Source organism: Mirounga angustirostris, unplaced genomic scaffold (assembly GCF_029215605.1).
Source record: "Mirounga angustirostris isolate CCGP_5_RB_7025 unplaced genomic scaffold, mMirAng1.0.hap1 SCAF_4, whole genome shotgun sequence".
In the NCBI taxonomy this organism is placed as follows: Eukaryota; Metazoa; Chordata; class Mammalia; order Carnivora; family Phocidae; genus Mirounga; species Mirounga angustirostris.
Window position 1 is genome coordinate 178,933,301 of NW_026991712.1, and position 22,595 is coordinate 178,955,895.

Sequence of the window (22,595 nt, forward strand, 5' to 3'; positions counted from 1 at the left end):
CCATTTTAGTCAAGGACACAAAGGAGATAAACAAAAGCTTAACCGAAATTATAACTGCCACAAAGAAATGATTTCTTTTTGTTAAAACGGGTTTAAAAGTCTAAGAAAGACAATGATTTTATAACTTAAGTCCTAGAATACAACTGAATGAGCTTCCAGCCTAATAGAAGTGTATTAGACCAATGGTTTCAGATTTCTACCGGTCAAAACAAAATGAGTTTCAGTAGTAGCACTGGTGATACTTTCTACTAGAACACCCAACTCAAAGGCCACAAAGCTAAAAATTCTAGTTTTGCCAGTTATAAAACATACAACAGGAAAACTGATACTGCTGCAAGTCTTTAGGTGCAGCACTGGTCCACCTGTAAGGACTTATTCTAGACGAGGTGCCCTCCGGACAGAATTCTCCTCTTAGTCAACATTCAACAATAGTCTAATTAAAACAACTCCGGGATCTTTAAGCATGATGTCAAATGTTTTCCGGTCTCTGAATGAGAGCCTTCAATCAACAGAAATCGTAACAATACATTTCTAGCTGTAAGGACCAGACACTGGCCACAAAATCTTTGGACTCACATGTGAAAGGCTACATCATAGTATCTACCGTTAATCGAAAGCCTACTATATGCCAAGTGATCTACATACACTATCGCAACAGCTTGACTTTTCCAACCTTCTGGAAAACAATTTGGCAACAGTTACTAAAAGCCTTTCAAAAGACCTGGCAATTCCATACCTAAGAATACATCCTGAGAAAATAATCAGAAATGGGGACAAGGCCTTAAGTATATAGGTAGCCATGGAAATGTTACTCATAACTGCTTCCAATTTTCCCCAATTCAAATGCCCAGCAACAGGGAAATTGTTAAATAAATTGTAGTACATCCACAGGATGGTATATGATATGGCCATTAAAATGATAAATTTGAAGAATATGAAATGCGATGGGAAATGCTGACAATGTAGTGTTGACGCAACAAAGAAAGTTGAAACTGTTAGTATAGTTCAGGGCATCGTGTTTAAAAGACACATATGGGGTGCCTGGGTGGCTCAGTCATTAAGTGTCTGCCTTTGGCTCAGGTCATGATCCCAGGGTCCTGGGATCGAGCCCCACATCGGGCTCCCTGCTCAGCGGGAAGCCAGCTTCTCCCTCTCCCACTCCCCCTGCTTGTGTTCCCTCTCTCGCTGTGTCTCTGTCAAATAAATAAAACCTTAAAAAAAAAAAAAATATATATATATATATATATATATATATGGGGAAGTAAGCTTAGAAAAAAAATACACTAAAATGTAAACTGCAGGGGTGCCCGGGTGGCTCAGCTGGTAAAGCATCTGCCTTCGGCTCAGGTCATGATCCCAGGGTTCTGGGATCCAGTCCCACGTCAGGCTCTCTGCTCAGTGGAGAGCCTGCTTCTCCCTCTCCCCTCTGCTCGTGCTCTCTCCCACGCCATCTCTCTCTCTCAAATAAATAAATAAAATCTTAAAAAAAAAAGTAAACAGCAGTTATTTGAGGGTTATGAGGTACTAACTTACTGTCCTTATCTTTTCCTGCAAGTTACAAATTCTCTATAACGAATATGCAGTATTTATCAGGAAAAAAAATACAAGAAAATTACCTGTAAAATAAACATGTCAAAACCAGCTACAATAGAAAATTTCAGTCTCTACTGATTTAAAATAGTGTTTTACAAACCACAAATCATGCTGTGTACAGAGCTGCTTTTCCAGGATCATACAGTCACTGCTATTATTTGGTATTTAAATATGCCTTTCATTTGAGAGTCCTTACACATTCTGCACACGTCTTTACCACATGCCACCTACAGGGGTAAATTATAATGATGTTTCAAAAATACAAAGACATTAATTTAAAGTGAAGCTAAGTTCTGATAATTCTTTGAAGTTTGCCCGGCCAAGTCTGCATCAAAGTATCAGAGCCATGACTGGCTTCCAAGCCCACACTTGTATTAAGAGATGGAACATGCCCAGCTTTAATCACATGTACAGAGAAAGTTTCTAGTCTAAATTTGTTATCGTCACATTACAACTACTATAATCAGACTAGAGCTGTTAAAAATTAACACCTTTTCCAAGTGCATACTTATGCACAACTGATGCTGATGTGGAAGACTGAATTCTAAACTAGTGATCCTCCATGTGGGGCAGGCATGCAAAGCAATTCTTTAAACATGAAGGAACAGAAAAACATTAGAATTTTCATTTCCATTTATTTTAGTTCATCCTTCCTTAAATTCTATCCTATGGCTGTTCATAATGTACATAAGGTATTACTTCATGTATATTACATAATTGATGTTTCCAGTTATATACATATACGTGCATATATATAAAATGCATATCACATTCATTCATAATGTTTGTAACTTTTTATATATCACAAAGATGTGTGTTCCAAAACATTTTACTCAGAGGAATACATAACCAAAAAAGTTTGGAGATTAGTGGTGGAGATCTTGACAGGAAAGAATAGCCAGGAACATTAAAAAAAAAAAAAATCCCTTTAAGAAGGTAAATAAGAGGAGTGAGGTAAAGAGACCAATAGAACTGTGAGAGGGAGAAAGGGAAGATGAGTCATAGGGGAGAACCTGGGAGGTAAAAGGGTGGGAGAGGGGGCCTCAAGTAAGTGATATTTTTGTAGGTAAGAACTATAATGATGCTTACTATTATGATTTGGTGAACGGAAATGACTCAAGTGTCTAGGGTGGATCCTGTTCCTGCCTGATGGACAAACAACTGAAAAGACAACCGACCACCAGACATCTTAAAATAGATACTGTGTTAGGTTACAATGGAGCCAATGGAACAAACTTGAAACGCAGGAGCTGTTTAAGGCTCTATTAATACAGGGTTCACAGTACTTGGAACCCGGTTTTGCACATGCTAATTTGGCTTGGGAAGGAAGTAAATGCCCAAAAGGTGACCTAAGGAATAAGAAAGAAATCTGGAGTTAGCCTAATTGTTCAATTAGTGAGGTACTCCTCACAGCCTGAGCTGTGTCAATCTGACACACTCTTCACTTAAATTTTGTTACAGCCCATCTCAAAAAGGGTAGAAATTGAGGCAATGTCAATCTTCATCTCCCAAGTCCTAATAACAACAAAATCAACTTACATCTTAATTTTTTATTTCCCCCACCAGCTGGTGATTACAACCAGGGTAACAGAAAAGCCACCTTCAAGTATTTAAGAGTTGAGTGTACCTCCCTACCTAAACTGTCCTTTCCTAGCTCTCCACTTGAGGGATTCACTGACAGGAACTGGTTCCTCAGATTTTGTGGATTAGCTGTTTATAGAAAAAGGTGCAAATAATCCCTTTTACCAATTTCTTTGTATCTTTCATCAGTCTGCCTATTTGAGTGGCACTTTCCACCCTGAAACAAATTCTTTCTTGATATTCAGCTTTATGCCAAGGTTCTAAAGTTCACATACTGTAAAGGAATCATACTCACTTCTGAACAAAATATTGACGCATCTGTTTACCATAACACAGGGCAGAACACGCTGTAGTTGGGCAATAGTTTTTGGAACTATTTCATAACTGCAGTAAGAAATCAAGATTTACATTCTGGGGCCTTGGAGGACTTCTATAATTTTCTTAATGTTTAGACCATGTCCTCCAAGGTCTACTTATCAAGTTAAGATTTAAATGTTTTAGTGTGAAGGCCAGAGTTATCGTCACCAATTCTGTTTGGTGGCAGCCTCACGGCATTTTGAGAATAAATTACTTTGCTTATTTAAAATGTTAGAGCAGCTGAACTTCCTTCCAACAGGGTAGGGAAATGAAACAGGCAAATCACACAGAGAAGATACTAGGCCATTTTTACAAAAATATCCTCATAAAGCACTGAACTTTGAACCCATCCAAACTCTGAATTGTGGCCTGAAATAAAGAGGGATTCTGGCCTACTCCCAGCGAAGAAACCACAGAAACAACATGAATTGAACTAATAACTGCCATCCCTTGGGTGGGGGGGAGGGGGGTTGCTTTTTTTTTTTTTTTTTTTAAGAATTTAACCAGAAATGCCATGTGGTAGGGAAAAGGAAACAGGGCATTTCCAAATTCCTCAAAACAAGGTAATGCAAGTCTCAAAACTTTTTCCTTCACTCAGGAGTGCAAATCTCTACATTTAAAGGTAAATTACGTTTGCTTAAGCAGGAGCCCTCTCCAAAAAAGCCGATGCACATCAACCTACCACAGTGATCCAAACTGGTATTTCTGGTTGGGGAAGCAGGATGTATGAATTCCTGCAAACCTCGAGCTGCTTCTTCTATTCTACGGTTGTTCATAATGTACATAGGTCCACAACACCCCAAACTCGGGATTATTAAGGGAGAAAGGGCCAAAGAGCCAGAAGGTGGGGCGGGCCGCCCAACTGTCCACGCGCCCCTCAGGCTGCAGTGGGTGCGTCTGCGGTCAGGTTCTCCGCTCCCTCCCATGCATGGCACCCCACCCCACGCTCGGCGTGTGTGGGGGCAGCTACCGATTCCAGCTCCCTCCCGGACGCGGGGGCGAGCTGGGAGAGGCCACCCTGCTCCCCCACCCCCAATTCCTCACCAGTAGCAAAGGGAGGGCGTGAGACCCGCAGACAGGAGGGTTAGCCCCGGAGGGAGACCCCGCTCGCTGCCCGGCATACCTGGCTCTCGGCTGCGGGGATGCCGGACTCGAGCTCGCACAGCGCGCGGAAGTTGTGCAGCTCGAAGTCGGCGTCGACCTGGAGGGAAAAGGTCACCTCGGAGAGGTCCCTCCGCACACAGTACACGGTGAGCAGCATGGCCCGGGCCCGACCCAGCTCGGCTCGGCCCGGCCTCGGCGCTGGGCTGCGGGGCGGCGGCGGGGCCTGGCTGGAGCTGCGGGCGAACGGCGCGGGCTGCTCGCTCGCCCGCTTGCTCCTTCCCTCCCTCACACACGCTCAGTGACTCACTCCCTCCCGCCCTCACTACCAGGCACAGCAGCCGCCACCCGCCTGCAACTCCGTCTGCCTGCCTGCCGGCCTGCCTCCCACCGCTGCCGCCAAGCGCGCCAGCCGCCCAGCGCCCCGCCCCGCCGCAACGCGGCTGCCGTAAAGCTCGCCTCGCCCTCTCTGCCTTCGCGACGCAGAGAAGGGGCGGGCCGGGAAGAGCAAGCGGGAAGCCAGGAGAGGATTGGAGGGAAGCGAAGGCTTGGGAAGCCAGAGGGAGGAAGGGCGAGAAAAGGGGAGGGAAGGAAGGGAATGAGGGAAATCGATGAGTGAGTTAATAGACGAAGTCGGTGGCGGACACCAGGATCTCATTCACCCAAATGAGGCATTTATTAAGCGCCGACCACGTGGATACAAAAATGCGTAAAAACACAGGTCTTTCTTTGCCCTAAAGGAACTCTCACGCAACTAAGCAGAGTTCTAAAATGTATTTACCAAGTAGAAATTGAGGCTCAGGGAGATTAATTCACTTCTTGTCCCAATGATTTAGGGTTAAAACCAAAATCATGACCCTGCCTAGTCTATAGAACCGAGCTTACTCTGGTCCCTGCAGACTTCTCCAGACCTGCCTCCCAATCCCTTCCTGCACGCTGCCCACGCAACCACTTTGGGACTTTCGGTTCCTCCGAGGCTCCATTCCCCTGCCTTATAAAGTGTTCTCTCTACTTGGGACTGTCTCCTTCCTAGACCTAGCATGCCCCCAGCGCCTACTGCAGAGCCTTTATTGGGCACAGCTTAGAATCCACTCTATAAAGTATTGGCTACTTTAATGGCCTGTTCATGGCCACGTAGCTGATGACTGGACAGAGGCCCAGAGCATGAGGATAAGGTCAGAAAACCAAAACTGATGCAAGGGTGGCATCTCCCTACTTAACCACCGCCCAATTCCCCATCCGTGGAGTAGGGACCCCTCTTCTGGTATAACAGGAGGGAGGGAGGAAACACGATGGCTATGGATGCAGGTAAGTAGGTAGGTTTGGTGGCAAGAAAGTCAATGACCATCTGAAGACTTTTCTCTGAAAAGGATGGAAGGTCATCTGTGGAGAATAAAGAGAAAAAGTGGAGGAGCAGGGGGTGGAGAAGAGTGGTTGTATCAGCTACAGAAAGCCTATCAGTGATTTAAGCAAATAAAGGTTTATTTTTCTCACAGGATAGGAAGCCTGGAGGTAGACAGCAGCATCTGTTCAGTGACTCAATGATATCAGGGCCTGTATTTCTGTAAATATTTTGGCCTTTCCTGGAGGGTCACAATATGCCTGGCTGCCTCCACTCCATGCAGCATTTGTTGTTTAAGGCAAGAGCTTGGCCAGAAGTCCTGCAGCAGGTTTCTACTTACATCTCTCTGGCCAGGACAGTGCCACAGAGATGCAAGCAAGGCTAGGAAAGTGAGTGTTTAGCTTTTCTCACCTCTATAAAGGACATGGACAGGAGAAAAAAGTTTTGGGAACAGGTGTTAGGTGAAACCTACATAGTCTACTACAGCAGAGAATATTTGAAATATCCATTGCAAATTGAAGCAAGTTGAACAGAGAAATGATGTAGAATTGTCAGGTGGTGTTAAGGATTCAACTGAGGTTGGAATCACGAATTGATTAATTTTTCTGTGTTACATCTTTTTTCTAGTGGTGCTCATGTGCCCGGGTGTGACAGATTTTATTTTCCAAAGATGGCCACGATAATATCTCCTATCTTACATGTTCTTCTTACAATGTGACCGTAACATTCCTCCTATTGAGAGATGGGGTGTATGTCTCTCCATTTGAATCATGGCTGACTGACCCTGGTATAAACGTCATTGTGTGACTTCTGAGGCTGGGTTATAAATGGCAATATAGCTTCTGCCTGGCTCTCTGGGAACACTTGGTCTTAGAACCCAGCAGCCATGCTGTGAGGAAACCCAAACCACATGGAGAGAACATGTGTGGATGTTCCAGGCAACAACCTAGATGAGATCAAAGCCAATTCCTAGGAAAACCACAAAAGATACTTGCAGTTTGTTTCAACCCCAGACATTGAACCATCTCCAGCATCTGGGTCTTTCCAGCAGAGGTCTCAGATGACATGGGGCCATCTCCACTGTGCTCTTTTTGAATCCCCAACCCACAAATCTGTGAATATAATACAATGATTATTTTGCATGACTAAGTTTGAGGTGGTTTGTTACAAAGCAACAATAAATGGTACACTGAATACAGTCTCTCTTTATATATGTATAAACATATATATGTACACACACATGTATATGTGTATATATATACATAAATGTATACACACATATCACATCTTTATCCATTCATCTATCAACGGACACTTGGGCTGCTTCCATAGTTTGGCTGTTGTGTTTTTTTTTTTTTTTTTAAGATTTTATTTATTTATTTGGGAAAGAGAGAGAGACAGCATGAGTGGGAGGGGAAGAGGAAGAGAGAGAGAATCTCAAGCAGAGTCCCCACTGACTGTGGAACCCAATATGGGGCTTGATCCCAGGACCCTGAGATCATGACCTGAGCCGAAACCAAGAGGTTGATGCTTAACCAACTGTGCCACCCAGGTGCCCCCATAGTTTGGCTATTGTAAATAATGCTGCAACAGACATAGGGGTGCATGTATCCCTTTGAATTAGTGTTTGTGAATTTTTTGGGTAAATACACAGTTGTGTGATTACTAGATTGTAGGGTTGTTCTATTTTTCCTTTTGAGGAACCTCTGTACCATTTCCCACAGTGGTTGCACCAGTTTGCATTTCCACCAACAGTGCAAGAAGTTTCCTTTTTCTCCACATCCTTGCTAACACTTGTTGTCTCTTGTTTTTGATTTTAGCCTTTCTGACAAGTGTGAGGTGATATCTCATTGTGGCTTTGATCTGCATTTCCCCAATGATGAGTGATGTTGAGCCTCTTTTCATGTGTCTAATTGGCCATGTGTATATCTTCTTTGGAGACATGTCTGTTCATGTCTTCTGCTCATTTTTTAATTGGGTTATTTGTTTTTTGGGTGTTGAGTTGTATCAGTCCTTTATATATTCTGGATACTAACCCTTTATCAGATATGTCATTTGCAGAGATTACTTACATAAATTTAAAAAAAAAAGTGGTGAGAGAGAGGGGTGCCTGGGTGGCTCAGTCGGTTAAGCATCTGCCTTCGGCTCGAGGTTATGGTCTCTGGGTCCTGGGATCGAGCCCCACATCAAGATCCCTGCTCAGCAGGGAGCCTGCTCCTCCCTCTCCCTCCGTGCACTCTCTCAAATAAATAAATAAAATCTTAAAAAAAAAAAAAGTGGTGAGAGTGGACATCCTTGTCTTGTTCCTGACCTTAGGGGAAAAGCTCTTGGCTTTTCACCATTGAGTATGATGTTGGCTATGGGTTTTTCATATAGAACCCTTATTATGTCAAGGTAGGGGTCTCACCCCTTTTGGACTCTGCTCAGTTGCTTCTTGATCTGGTTCAGAGTGTGGACTCTTACTTCTCTCATCACTCTATGAGACTTTGCATCTCCATTACTCGTGACCACAAATGGCTTGAGACATCTCCGGGCCATAATTCTAAGTGAGGATGGGTTGGGGTGGACCTTGAGAGAAAGCCTAGACAAGAAGGATACCCTTGATTCCCATGTATCAATCAATACTGTATGTCAAGAACCTTGCAAATGATTGCTAACATTTACTGAATGCTAACTTTGTGCCAGACACTCTTCTAAGCACTTTATGTGTTGAGTCATTTAATCCTCACAAAAATCCTATGAGGTATTATCTCCATTCTACAGATGAAGAAACTCAGGCATAGACAGGTCAGTCTTTTGCCCAAGGACATACAAGTAGTAAATGGCAGTTCCAGGATTCAAACCAGGCAATTTGACTTGAGTCCACACTTTTAAGTTTATTTATTTATTTATTTATTTATTTATTTATTTATTTATTTATTTAAGTAATCTATACACCCAATGTGGGGCTTGAACTCACAACCGAGAGATGAAGAATTGCATGCTCTTCTCACTGAGCCAGCCAGGCGCCCCACAAGTCCACAGTCTTAACCACTACCTTACACAGCTACATGTAAGACCTCATTTCATCCTTCTAAAAGCCCTCAGAGATAGGAACTACAGGTTTCCCCTGCTATCTGACAGTAGATGGTTCCTATGAAATCTTTTGTAAATTGAAATGGTGCAAAACGAAGAAGTGATTACCATTTCATAAAATCAAAAATCCTTTCCAGATTTCTTTTGGTTAGTGAAAACAAGTACTAATGTAGGTCTTCTGTAAAATTGAAGTTTCATAAAGCAAACTTTTGGATGGCAGGGGAATCCTGTATTTATATTCATTCCCATTTCATGGATAAGGAAATTGAGGTGTGGGAATTTTAATCAACTTGCCCAGGTTCATACAGCTAGTGAACAGCAGGTTCTCCAAGCTGTAAAAAACTTTAAGAACAAAAACATCTATTTCCAACCTTTAACTAGAGCACCAGCATTCTGCCTGCACACTACATGTGGAGACACCTGGCTGTGTTCCAAAACCCTTTCTACACCATATGGTCACCACCAGCAAAGTTTCTGCCTACTTCTAGGTTCTTGCCTAATTCTTCTCTACTAGGCAGAACAAATTGGTAAAGGCATTTACCCTCGTTGATTTTTAAAACTCCTACAATTTGTGGGCCCCTGGGTGGCTTAGTTAGGCGTCTGCCTTTGGCTTGGGTCATGATCCCAGGGTCCTGGGATTGAGTCCTGCATTGGGCTCCCTGCTCAGCGGGGAGTCTGCTTCTCCCTCTGCTCCTCCCCCACCCCCACCCCCACTCATACTCACTCTTTCTCTCTCTCTCGCAAAAATAAATAAATAAAATCTAAAAAAAAAATAAAACTCCTACAATAGGGACTAAATCCCCAAACACTAAGTACTTGTTTTTGTTTTTTTTAAGCAGGTATATATTGTTCTTTGAATTTTTCCCTCATCAGTTCATGGTTGCTCGAAGAAGCCTCTCTTACCTTGCTGTTCCCGGCATGTCAACTGATAGCGGATAGTGCTCCATTTTACTCATTTTACCTTAACACAAAAACTCTTCTCATTCGGTTTCCTATTTCTTAGGCCAGGATCATGTGCAGATGTATAATGCAATGCCTCCTCCCTTTCCTGCTTATCTTTCCTAAAATCTGATAGCATTTCAGTTCCACTATATTCTAGGTCACTCCTTCCTCTTCATTTCCAGTGTACCGTGTACTCATTGGGTTATCAAAACATTGCAGGTAATTATGGTTGTAATTTCAAGCACCATAATTTGCCTACTCAGAAGTTTGTAGCTAGAGATCAAAATGTACTTTGATTACCAGAGTCAGCCTGGGCAAAAGTACAAAACAGGCCAAAGTTTGTCCTTGGCAAGCTCAGCGTGATGCTCCTTCTTTGGCTCCCTTTCTCTCCACCTGCTCCTCTTAGTTCTCGTGGGTCCTACTTTCTTCCTTTGCTTTTTTAAAACCTGCTCTCAAAGAGGAGCTGGACCAATTCACACTAAGGTACTAATGACCGCTGAGACTTCATATGGTCTCTCTTAGTGTAGTTGCATTTTAATAGGGATAAAGGTATCAATCATCAGCTACACATTTCTAGGCTTCAGGGAATTTGGTGGGGAAGGCAAATTTTCCCAAGAACCTCTGGATTGACACAAGCCTACTTTACCTACTCTGTTGACATCTGACCAGGACTTTGTTGATCTATCCTTGATATTACTGGTTTAATACCCACCTTGGTAGTTAAATTGCTTTTCTATTTTTTTCCCTTCAGGAAGCTCCAAGTTTTTCATGAGAAACGTGTGTCTTTCTTCTTGGAACACCACATCACAGTTGTGGAGGAATCTCAGGTATCATAGTTAAGAATATAGAGCCAGCTTTTAAGATATAAGGTGGATACAAAACATTCTGAGTGGGCACTGCCAATGTGAGAATCATTACAATACCAGGGATGTGTTCAAAGTCTTTTAGCCACTTGGAACAACTTTGGTCCACTCACCATAATCAGCAATAGAACCATATTGGACATAGACCACTCATTAATTTCTTCAACAATTTTTTTTTAAGATTTTATTCATTTGACAGAGAGAGACACGGCGAGAGAGGGAACATAAGCAGGGGGAGTGGGAGAGGGAGAAGCAGGTTTCCTGCGGAGCAGGGAGACCGATGCAGGGCTCGATCCCAGGACCCTGGGATCATGACCTGAGCCGAAGGCAGACGCCCAATGACTGAGCCACCCAGGCGCCCCAATTTCCTCAACAATTCTTAACACCTACCGAATGCCAGACACTGTTCTAGGTACAGCAGGGAACAAGACAAACACACGGAGCTCACATTCTAGTAAGGGGTCACAGAGAACATACAAAATGTGTCAGGTGTGATAAATGCTATAGAGGGAAAAAGAGCAAGCAGATGATAGGGAGTGTTGGGGAGAGGTGTGAGGAATGTGTGCATGCAGTGGTTGTTACTTCACAGAGGGTGGTCAGGGAAAGTCTGTTTTATAAGGTAACATTGGAGCAGGATGAAGCAGAATGGAGCAAATCATGTGGACATCCAAGGAGAATACTTAGCACAGGCAATAGCAGGTGCATAGACCTAAATATGGAAGGATACCTGCCTTGTTCCAGAAAGAGAATGAAGAACAGCACTTCCAGAAATCAATGAATGAGGAGGACAGTAGATAGGAACCCATGGGACCAGATTATGTGGCAAGTGATTATAAGGACTTGGCTCTCACTAACTGAAATAGGAAGCCACCGGAGTTTTGAGCAGAGAAGTGACATGATGTAATGCGTGTGTCAAAAGAGCACTTTGGCTGGGGCGCCTGGCTGGCTGAGTAGGTGGAGCATGTAAATGTTGCTCTCAGGTTGTGAGTTCAAGCCCCAGGTTGGGTGCAGAACTTATTAAAAGAAAAAAAATCACTTTGGCTGACTTGCAGAGGAAGGCGTTGGTGGACTCGTTAGAACCAGCAATAGAACTAGCAATAACCCACGTGACAGACCGTGGGGAATCTGACCAGGGTGCAGGTTGCGAGAAGCTGTCAGATTCTGAATTCATTTTGAAAGTAGAACCTACAGGACTTGCTGACGCACTGAATACAAGGTGCGGAAGAAAGAGGAATCAAGGATGGCCACAAGGTACGTATGTGTCAGTATTCCCGAGTATATATAGTACTTTAAACTCCTCCGCTCGTTAGCGTGAAATTTATTAGAAGGAAAGAATAGTATTGCTAGCAGTCTCCTGGCAGTTTTAAAGAAGGGTTGGGCCATCCCAATCATCTCAAATCCCTTTCATATCGGACATTTTTTCGGCCCAGCCTCACAGGCTTGTCGCGGGGTCCCCCAAACCCTGGCCTGCACGCGGGGACCTAGAATTTATGAACTGACATGTGGATAACTAGGCTCTGAGAAGCAGGCTCCGTTCTCTAAATTCACAGTGGAAGTTGCACCTGTCCAATTACTACCTCGGCAAGACTACTCCCCACCCCGCAAAGGGACGCCTCTTATCCCAGATGCAGGATCTCTCTTCTAGCCAGTGCTGAATATGAGAGCCTGAATGAATGCATAATGAATATAATAGCCTTATTACCCTATATTTTACCCCTTATTAAATATTACAAATTTCACACAACTCTTTCTGTGCCCACGGGAGCCGACTTCAGCATCGGACGAGTCTTATTCTCAGGAAATGCTCCTGCACGACCAAACGAGCCTCACGGGCGCATTTGGCACCGTTTTATCGCTTCACCGTCGCCGGTGCGGAATGGCCCCAGCTGCCCGTTTGCTCACCCTCTGGCCACCCCATCTGAGTCCGGGGCCAAAAGCCCGGGTCGCACTTCTGCGGCGGCATCACCACCACCGTTCCCGAGCCGTGCGGAAATGCGCCTGCGCCGTATCACGTGACTGCAGCGTAATCTTCCAGAGAGCGGGGTGCCTCGTCACGTGACACGCGCAGGCCAATGCCTGGCGTCCGCGCTCTGGGCTCCTGGTTGCTAGGCGACCCCTGCCCAGCTCTCGAGGCTTGGGTTTATCCCGGGAGGTGGCGTTCCACGGCTCCGACCGGCCCGGGCTCTTGGAAGTGCGGCAGCCTGCGGGGGCTTTTCGCGGCTGCCGCCTTTTCTGCAGCGGATGGCCGGGTGGCGGTTTCTACTCCCGTGCGCCCTTCGGGGCTCCAGCCCGGGTGTCCCGGCATCCGCGGTCGGGCGGGCTCGCGGTCCTCTGGGCCCCAGCCGGCGGCGGAGGGGCCGAGGGGCCGCAGAGCTGCGCGGGTTAAGCGGGGTCCACTCGCAGGCTCCCCGCGTCGGCCAGCTCGGCTCAGGAAAACTGGCTCAGACTCCAGCTGGGGCGGAGGTTGTACCTGAGGCAGTGGCGGCGGGAGAAACTGGTGCCTGGTGGAAGTCCCAGGCGTGGGTGGCTTCCTGCAGCTTCCTCGCGCCTTATGTCAGGGCTTAGGCTTGTCGCCTTGACCAGAGAAAGGAAATGGGTAGTGGGACCCTGTGTACTGCAAATGCGTCTTTTTTTTTTTTTTAATGTATTTATTTGACAGAGAGTTAGCACAAGTAGGCAGAGCGGCAGGCAGAGGGAAAGGGAGAAGCAGGCTCTCTGCTGAGCAGGGAGCCCGATGCGGGGCTCGATCCCAGGACCCTGGAATCATGACCTGAGCCGAAGGCAGCCGCCCAACCGACTGAGCCACCCAGGCGCCCCTGCAAATGCGTCTTGACCGAAAAGATTGTGCCTTGAATAGTGGTAGACAACAGATTTCCAGTAAAAAAGAAAAAAATTCGCAGAAAGGTCAAATACTTCTTTAAAAAAGAGTTTGTGGGGCGCCTGACTGGCTCAGTCGGTGGAGCATGCAACTCTTGATCTTGGGTGGGTCCTGACTTCTAGCCCCACATTGGATGTAGAAATTACTTTGAAAAAAAAAAAAAAAGTTTTAGGGATGCCTGGGTGGCTCAGTCAGTTAAGCGTCTGCCTTCCGCCCGGGTCATGATCTAGGGTCCTGGGATCGAGTCCGGAATCCGGCTCCCTGCTCACCAGGGAGTCCGCTTCTCCCTCTGCCTGCAGTTTCCCCGCCTGCTTGTGCTCGCTCTCTGACAAATAAATAAAATCTTTAAAAAAATAAAAAAAGTTTTATATATTTGCCTTTCTAAAAAAATTTTTTTTTATATATTTTATTTATTTGACAGAGAGAGAGCACAAGTAGGCAGAGCGGCAGTCAGACGGAGAGGGAGAAGCATGCCCCTCGCAGAGCGTGGGGCTGGATCCCAGGACTCTGGGATTATGACCCCAGCTGAAGCCAGTCGCTTAACGGACTGAACCACTCAGGAGCCCCACCCCCTACCTTTTTATAAAGGCTTTGTCTTTGACATTTCTATTAACAGTGGCAGTCTTTGGTTGTTCAGCATTTTCAGTCCAGAAATACTTGTGGTGGGCTTGGGAATTGTATATAGCTCGGTTCTAAAAGTTCATTTATAATCTTTTTTATATTTCCCATGACTCTACTCAATATTTTGAAGATAGAGAATACAGTTATAATAATCGTTTTAATATCTTTGCTAATTCTACCATCTGTGTCACTTCCAGGTCAGTTTGTATTCGTTGGTTTGTGTCCTCATGGGTCACATCTACCTCTCTACTTGCCCAGTAATTTATTATTGGATGCCAGATATTGTGAATTTTACCTTGTTTAGTGCTGGATATTTTTGTGCTCCTGTAAATCTGGAACTTTGTTCTGGGGGTGCAATTAAGTTACTTGGAAATAGTTTGATTCTTTGGGGTCTTGCTTTTAAGATTTGTTAGGACCACAGCAGTGCCAACTGTAGGGCTGATTATTCCCCCTGAGGCAAGATCTTTATGAATATTCTTCCCAGTGCCCCATAAATTAGGAGCTTTTCTAATCTGGCTAGTGGGAATAGGCACTATTCCCAGCCTGGCTGGTTCGTGAAGCACCTTTCCTTCTAATCCTCTCAAGTGGTTCTTCTCCCAGGCCTGGGTAGTTTTCCTACTTAAATGCCCTACGTGGGACTTGGTGAATACCAGAAGAGGGCCTTCTACAGATCTCTGGGGTTCTCTCCCTCCCTTTGTGTGTGTGTGTGTGTGTGTCTGTCCGTCCTCTCTGGTACTCTGTCCTGTAAAGTCTAGCTGCCTGGTCACCCTGGACTCTCAGCTCTGTCTTCACAACTCAGGGACTCTGCTGAGCTCTGCCTCAGTTTTCCTTTCCTGCACTGTAGCCCGTCAGCTCAAGGTAGTAAACCAGGGCAAGTATTAGGGCTCACCCTGTTTATTGTCCTTTCTCAGGGATTATTATCCTTTGTGGCTTTATGTCCAGTGTATTGAAAACCTTTGTTTCATATTTTTTGTCCTCTTTTAGCTGTTTTAGGTGAGAAAGGAAATCTGGTCCCTGTTTCTTTATCATGACTTCTGGAAGTAGAAGTCTAAATATCACACCCATCTGGAAAACTTTTATGTCTCAAAACCATTGAATCTTGAAACTCTTAGGTTGCATACTATTGAACTCACACCCACAGCTATTATCTGTCCTTTATATCTCTACAGACTTAACCAAGAGCCTGCTACTTGGCTGACACTCAGTAAAAGCTGGAGTGGATGAATAAACTATTTTGAGCAAACAGCTGTCGGTCAGCTTATGGTGTTTTCTTCCAACATTTGTTGATGGGCTTTTGCAATTTTCTTCTTGCCTGCCAGCAGCAAATGAAAGCTAGGCAAAATGGAAATTTCTGGGACTTGTTATTCATGATTGTAATTATCCACAAAAATGCACCCTTTAAAAAAGCTTATTTGCAGGCATGAGGAAACTTTTAGGGATGAGGAAAATGTTCTAAAACTGGGTTGTGGTGATGGTTGCACAAGCTTACAAAAAATCATTGGATTGTACACTTAAAAATAGGTGAATTTTGTGGTATATAAATTTCACCTAAATAAAGCAGGTTTTTTTAAAAGATTATTTATTTTAGAGAGAGTGCGCGTAAGCAGGGGGAGGGGCAAAGGGAGAGGGAAGAGGAGAGAAGCAGATTCCCCCTGAGCGCAGAGCCGGACTCAGGGCTCAATCTCACGACCCTGAGATCATGACCTGAGCCGAAATCAAGAGTCGGGTGTTAAACTGACTGAGCCACCCAGGCACCCCTAAATAAAGCAGTTTTTAAAAAACTTATCTTGAAAATTTCCAAGGCAGTTTAAGGTGAAAAAGGGAGTCGTCAACCACTTAATATAAGCTAAATCAAGTTTTGATTTTTTCAAAAGCCTTCTATGCGTTGAAATACAACCTTGATTAGGTGGGAGTAGACAATGATGGGCTCACTTTGTACAATACACACGTATCACTTTTGTAATCAGAACAAATTAAAGATTTTAAAAAGAAGATTAAAAGAGAAGAGTCAAGGGTGACACCAAGAGAAAAAAGGTAGATTTGACCCATCCACGAGGATATTAAATTAGAAACCAGAAAGCCTGGGCGCCTGAGTAGCTCAGTTGTTAAGTGTCTGCCTTCGGCTCAGGTCATGACCCCAGGGTCCTGGGATCGAGCCCCGCATTGAGCCCCGCATTGAGCCCCGCATTGAGCCCCGCAACCAGCCCTGCATCGAGCCCCGCATCGAGCCCCTGCTTCTCCCTCTCCCGCTCCCCCTGCTTGTGTTCTCTCACTGTCTCTCTCTCTCTCTGTCAAATAAATAAATAAAATCTTAAAAAAAATAAAGAAACCAGAAAGCCTGAATTCTGTTCTTGTTCTGGTCTTTGAACTCTGAGCTAAGAAAAATTACATAGCAGCTGGCTATTGTTCCAGAAACCAGGTTCAAGTAATGAAGTGAATATTTGGAGTCTGGATCTTAAGTGTCGAAAGTGGAAATCTGAAACAATTTTGATAGCAGCGATGGGAAGGATGTCAATTCAGGGGGATTTTTTTTATCCTCTTAACTGTCTGATACATGATGAGACTGACTCCCTTCCAACCACTCTGACTGAAACCTTTAACAGGTAAGACCATCTCTAATCCTGGATTCTGGGGAGGAAGTGGCCTTGCAATATACGGTCACATCATTGGCTTAGCATTCCAGTTTCCTTATCAAATATAAATGTTTAATTTATAGAATAATTGAAAAGACAAACACATCATGATGTAAAATACATCAAGTGTTGAATATAGAAAGAAATTGGGATGGAAAAGTAAGTCATAATGAAACAAACAAATACTTTATCATCCCATTGTCTTTATAATACTGCAGGAAACATTGTAACATACCTGTTTTATTGTATGAGGTCTCTGTACTTCAAGCATTGATCCTTGTCCTCCAAACACGGAGTATAATGATGTTCTCTTGGGTTGAATTGCCTAGCATGAGTTGGCTTATAGATGGCTTTGTCTAAACAGCATTTTCCCACGTGTCCCTGAGCTTTGCGTCACTCTGGAACCTCGGTTTTTAGCTACAGTCCCTTTGGTCCTCAATTACTGCGTATTCAGTCTCACTAGTAACTTGTGTCAGATCTATTACCCAGAGTATATAGTTTATAGTTAATAACCCTGCATTTACCTAATGTTCCCACCAAACACAAGGTTGACCATGTGCTTTTCAGCTGTGCATCATCACCAGGAAGTCAGGAGAGATTAGCTCCTCCAGTCTCCACTTTGCACGCGAAGGAGAGCTACTCAGAAGCAGCTGACTTCCTGAGAGAGGCAAAGAGGACTGCTATCTAAAAGAAATGCAGAGGAAAACTGGCTGGGGCTTGAAGAGATCTGAACATTTTTTTTTAAAGATTTTATTTATTTATTTGACAGAGAGGTATAGTGAGAGAGGGAACACAAGCAGGGGGAGAGGGAGAAGCAGGCTCCCCGCTGAGCACAGAGCCCGATGCAGGACTCGATCCCAGGAGCCTGGGATCATGACCTGAGCTGAAGGCTGGAATCATGACCTCAGCTGAAGATCTGAACATTTTCTTCAAGAAAGAATTAAATGGTGCAAAGATCACATTAAGCTAGCCTACTGTATAATAAAATTGTTGTGGGCTTGGGCGCCTGGGTGGCTCAGTTGGTTGAGCGTCTGACTCTTGATTTCAGCTCAGGTCATGGTTTTGGGATTGTGAGATCCAGCCCCGAGACCAGCTCCACGCTCAGTGCGGGGTCTGCTCAAGATTGTCTCCTCCTCTGCCCTTCCCCCTGCTTGCGCTCTCTCTAAATAAATAAATAAAATCCTAAAAAAAAAAATTGTGGTCTGATGAAATCAGACCGACTAAATGACCTGGACTATGTCTGTCACCTAATGGAAGATTGAAGGAGCGCTCTGTCCATTTCCTGAAGATCCTCTTCCTTGTTAGCTGATCAAGTAGAAGTTTTCTGTGCCCTCTCCTGGCTTGACTTTGAAACTGCAAGACAGTGATCTTTAAACTTCACTGGATGGGTCTTTCCTTAGATAAATTCATGCTCTCCCTTCCCTCTTCTCTTGCCCCAGGAAGCTTATTTGGACCAGAGAGAGACTGAGCGGGCCACTTATTTGGCGTCCGGATAAAAGTGGTCAGATTAATCAGGCTCCAGATGTCCATCTGACAAGCAAATAGACCAAACAACCAATCTCGTGTTCAAATAGTACATACTATTTTTGAGATTCAAAAATGATGTCATGGGGCGCCTGGATGGCTCAGTCGGTTAAGCGTCTGCCTTCAGCTCAGGTCATGATCCCGGGGTCCTGGGATCGAGTCCTGCATCCGGCTCCCCGCTCAGCGGGGAGTCCGCTTCTCCCTCTCCCTCTGCCTGCCGCTCCCCCTGCTTGTGCTCTCTCTGTTAAATAAAATAATAAAAAAAAACGTAAAAAAAAAATGATGCCATTATTTGGAGGTAACTTCATGTGAGTGTGTAAAGTATTCCCTGAAGCATTGTTGAGTGTGTAACTTTATAGGTAAAATAAAGAGTGGAGAGTTTGACAAAACTCTATGAAAGTTTTCTGAACATGCTAAAAAATACCTATTTTTCTTTAGGGCCAGGGGACAAGGAAATATAACCGTGTAACTGTGTGACAGTGAGTAGAGTGTCCCAGAAAGCCCCGGCCAGGTGTCTCAGGGAGGCTGGAGCTGATGCAGGATCATTTCTGAGCCTCTGCAAGCACAGACAAGTTTGTTGACTCCTTCTGTGGAGCCCTTATATCATTCTTTAGGCCAAAGGGAATCCGTGCAGACAGCCAAAATGTACACAATGACTTCCTCATGTTCTTTGGCTGTCATGGCTTTTTGGCTGAAATAGCAATCAGCCTAGAGCTGCCCTCAACAGCTTCCAGAAAGGTCCACTCACTCACCCACCAAACATTTATTCTGTTACTTGTTTTTTGAGGCACTGTGATTAGAGGCTGAACAAAAGGATAAAACACATATTGGAATTTAGAGTTCACTAGAATGTTGCTTTGGAATCTTTTTCCTGTCAGGGCACACATTGAAAAATCATACAATTTATATGTCCCATTGAGGTAAACGTGGATGGTGGGGAGCAGATTTAGGGATCTGTATGGGATTTGGTAAAAAAAATAAAATAAAATAATTATATTCTCTACATATTATATGATTATGATTTGGAAAACAAAAGTATTAGCATTAAATATTGAACTTATATAAAATTTCCAAATAAAATATTTTCCAAATTTTAGCTTTCCTCTGTGAATATCGCTTTTTATTATCAGGTTTTATGTTTGAATTGGCTATATGCAATAACTACCAGGACTTTTCAAGAAGGATTCCTTCAAGGGGCACCTGGGTGTCTCAGTCGGTTAAGCGCCTGACTCTTGATTTCTGCTCGGGTCATGATCTTGGGGTCATGAGATGGAGCCCTGCACTGCCCCGCATTGGCGGGAGTCTGCTTGAGATTCTCTCCGTCTCCTTCTGCCCCTCCCCTCACTCGTGTGCTCTCTCTCGCTCTCAAAATAAATAAATCTTTAAAAAAAAAAGAAGGATCTCTTCAAGTAACCATGAACAATTGGAAACTCAGGTAAGTAATAAAAATTTAAAATTTTAATATTAAACATTTACAAAAGTTAGACTTATAGAAGCATCTTATTTTCCTTTCATTAACAATTGTTCAATTGAAATTTCTTGAGGTAACAATGGATTTTTAATCCAATCAAACGCTTTCCCGGCAAGCATTTCAAACGAATGACAGCTCTGATTTAAAGCATGTTCCTTCAGAACAAATACTTAAAATATCCACTTGGTATGTGCTGACGTGTACTGTTTTTGGTTAGCTGGTACCTGGGCCATCTCAGAGGTTAAATAGTTTTTTTTTTTTTTAAGATTTTATTTATTCATCAGAGAGAGAGAGACAGAGAGAGCACAAGCAAGGAGAGAGTCAGAGGGAGAGGGAGAAGCAGACTCCCCGCCCAGCTGGGAGCCCGATGTGGGGCTCAATGTGGGGCTCAATGCGGGGCTCGATCCCAGGACTCTGGGATCATGACCTGAGCCGAAGGCAGACGCTTAACCATCTGAGCCACCCAGGCGCCCCTCAGAGGTTAAATAGTTTTAATACCACCTGCCATCAGCATTGTTCAAGCAGTCACTCCAAAGTTAGCTTGGACCCTGTTTGGACATCAGCCAAAAATGGACAGAGAGATCTGATTCGAAGTGAAGACGGATTTAGGTCAGCCGTCTGGGGCTGCTCTGGCCCAAACCTCCCAGCCAATCTCCTTGCTCTTCCTCCCCTGACCCTCTGCACCTTGCACTTCTGCTCATCCTCCTTGGGTCCCTAGCACCCAACTCCTCTAATGGGGCATCAAGCCTTCACCCCCGAGGGATAGCTGTGTAGTCTGCAGCTGGCCTCTGAGGTCGATGTCCAGGTGGTAATGCATGGGAAGCCGCCAATGCTGCGGATCCTGCTGCCTCCTTGCAGGGGTCACAGAGCAGGACGTCAGACTCCGAGGGGCTCTGTGTGGCCTGCATGCACCCAGAGGTGACTGGCCTCGCTGGCGGCCCCAAGGACCATGGGATCTTTATGTTATGTAACCACCCCCCCTCGTAACCCAGCTGCAAACACCCAGTGCGCTATGACCACTGGTTAGGAAACTCTGCAGCAGAGAAAATAAAACATACAATGATGACACTACCTAATATTTACCAGTTTTTGGTTTCACATTGCTCTTCACAGTGGACCTCGTTCAATCCTGATAAGAACAACCAGCAAGGGTTATCATTCCATTTGGCAGAATAGGAAATAGGTTCAAAAGGGTGAATTGCTCAGGTTGACATGCTAAATCCGAGCTTCCCTGATCGGGTGCCTCGGGAATATACACATGGGTGTGGCTAGTTTAAACAACGTCAGTTATTGGAGTGATAGCTTCACTTAAAAATTGGGGGGGGAGCATTTAACTGGTAAATAAGATCAAATGTTTTTATACTAACATAAACATGTGTTATGAAACAGAATGAAACGGCACAAATTTGCAAGATCAGGCATGAAACTTCAAAGAGACGTTGTGCTGGACGGGGAGCTACTTTGAGCTGTTGCCCCAAACCCACAGGGAATGCGAATGAGGTCTCTCTCCTGCCATAAGTCATTGAGATACATGGAGGGTGGAGCTAGGATTTAACTTTTTTTTCTGATCCCAGCTCCTGTACTTGTCCAGAGTTGAAAACGGTGAGAATTTTAAGAGTTTTAAGAGTTCCAGAGAGAGTAGTTTGATCATGGGCTTCAGCAGAACATGGGGCACGTGAAGATAGGGGTCATGGGACAGAACATTCCAGACGAGGAGATGGTATGAACAAAGGACAGGAGGCAAGAAAATGAGGGCTGTGTAAGGTGAACAATAGCTCGAGGGACAAGTACATGAAGATGTATGATGGGAAACCGAATTAGAAACGTGGATTGGCTTCAGGAAGCATTATCTGATGGGAGAGTGGAGGCACCAAGTGGAACGCTAGAGGTGGGAAGGCCGGAACCACAGTAACAGCAGAGGGAGCGAGTGGGGGGCTTGCCCGCAGGAAACCACCATGACTTACTAAAGGATGGGGCGGAGAGCAGGATCGAGGAGAAGCAGGTGGAACGTTGCGGCTGAGCCACAGACCGCCTGAGGTGCCGTCAGAGCATCTTGGTGGGGAGTTAGAAAATGTGCAGCTGGAGCCAATGGCTGGGATTTGGTCTGTGAATTACCTGCATCCAGGTGAAAATTGTCACCTTGGTATTGAAAGACTGCCATCAGAGGGAGTCATCAGAAGAGCAGGAGGGCACACCTGAAGGGAGGTTTAAAGGAAGGACGCATTCAGCAGTAGCGGAAGGTGGGAGCAGGTTGGAGTTATTGTCGAATAGTCCCTGGCACGCAGTAGGGATGCAAATAGTTGTGAGAAGAATGAAAGAATAAACCAGGGGTAAGAAAACGATACAGCCAGGACAAACCATATGAAAGAAATAGTGATAGAATCTGCCCGTAGGGGTGTTAAGCGATTGTTGCTTTTTTTTTTCTGGAACATGCTCTGCAGGCTCTCTCAACACTGACCATTAGGAAACTTTGCCCCCATCCTGCAGAGTGGAGGCTGGGGGGTGTGGGGTTTAAGGTGTGACTTTCCTGTAAAGGTAACAATTTAAAGCAAACTCAGGCCTTTTCCATTCAATCTCAACTTCCAGAGAATAAAAATGTATAATACCACCGCAT

The 22,595-nt window shown here is 44.6% G+C and overlaps 1 protein-coding gene across 5 annotated transcripts in view; it reads right to left on the bottom strand.

The window, feature by feature from the left end:
• LOC123860042 (protein DDI1 homolog 2) overlaps nucleotides 1–4,969 on the bottom strand; it is a 38,416-nt gene extending 33,447 nt beyond the window's left edge. For 2 of the 5 annotated variants that reach the window (XM_045898633.3, XM_045898632.3), the window contains exon 1: nucleotides 4,655–4,969. In XM_045898633.3, coding sequence (XP_045754589.1) covers nucleotides 4,655–4,792 — 138 coding nt within the window. In that variant the 5' untranslated portion in view covers nucleotides 4,793–4,969. The remainder of the gene's footprint in view (nucleotides 1–4,654) is intronic. The other 3 variants (XM_064589884.1, XM_064589885.1, XM_045898636.3) reach the window with 3 other exon arrangements.
• Nucleotides 4,970–22,595: the final 17,626 nt, after the last annotated feature.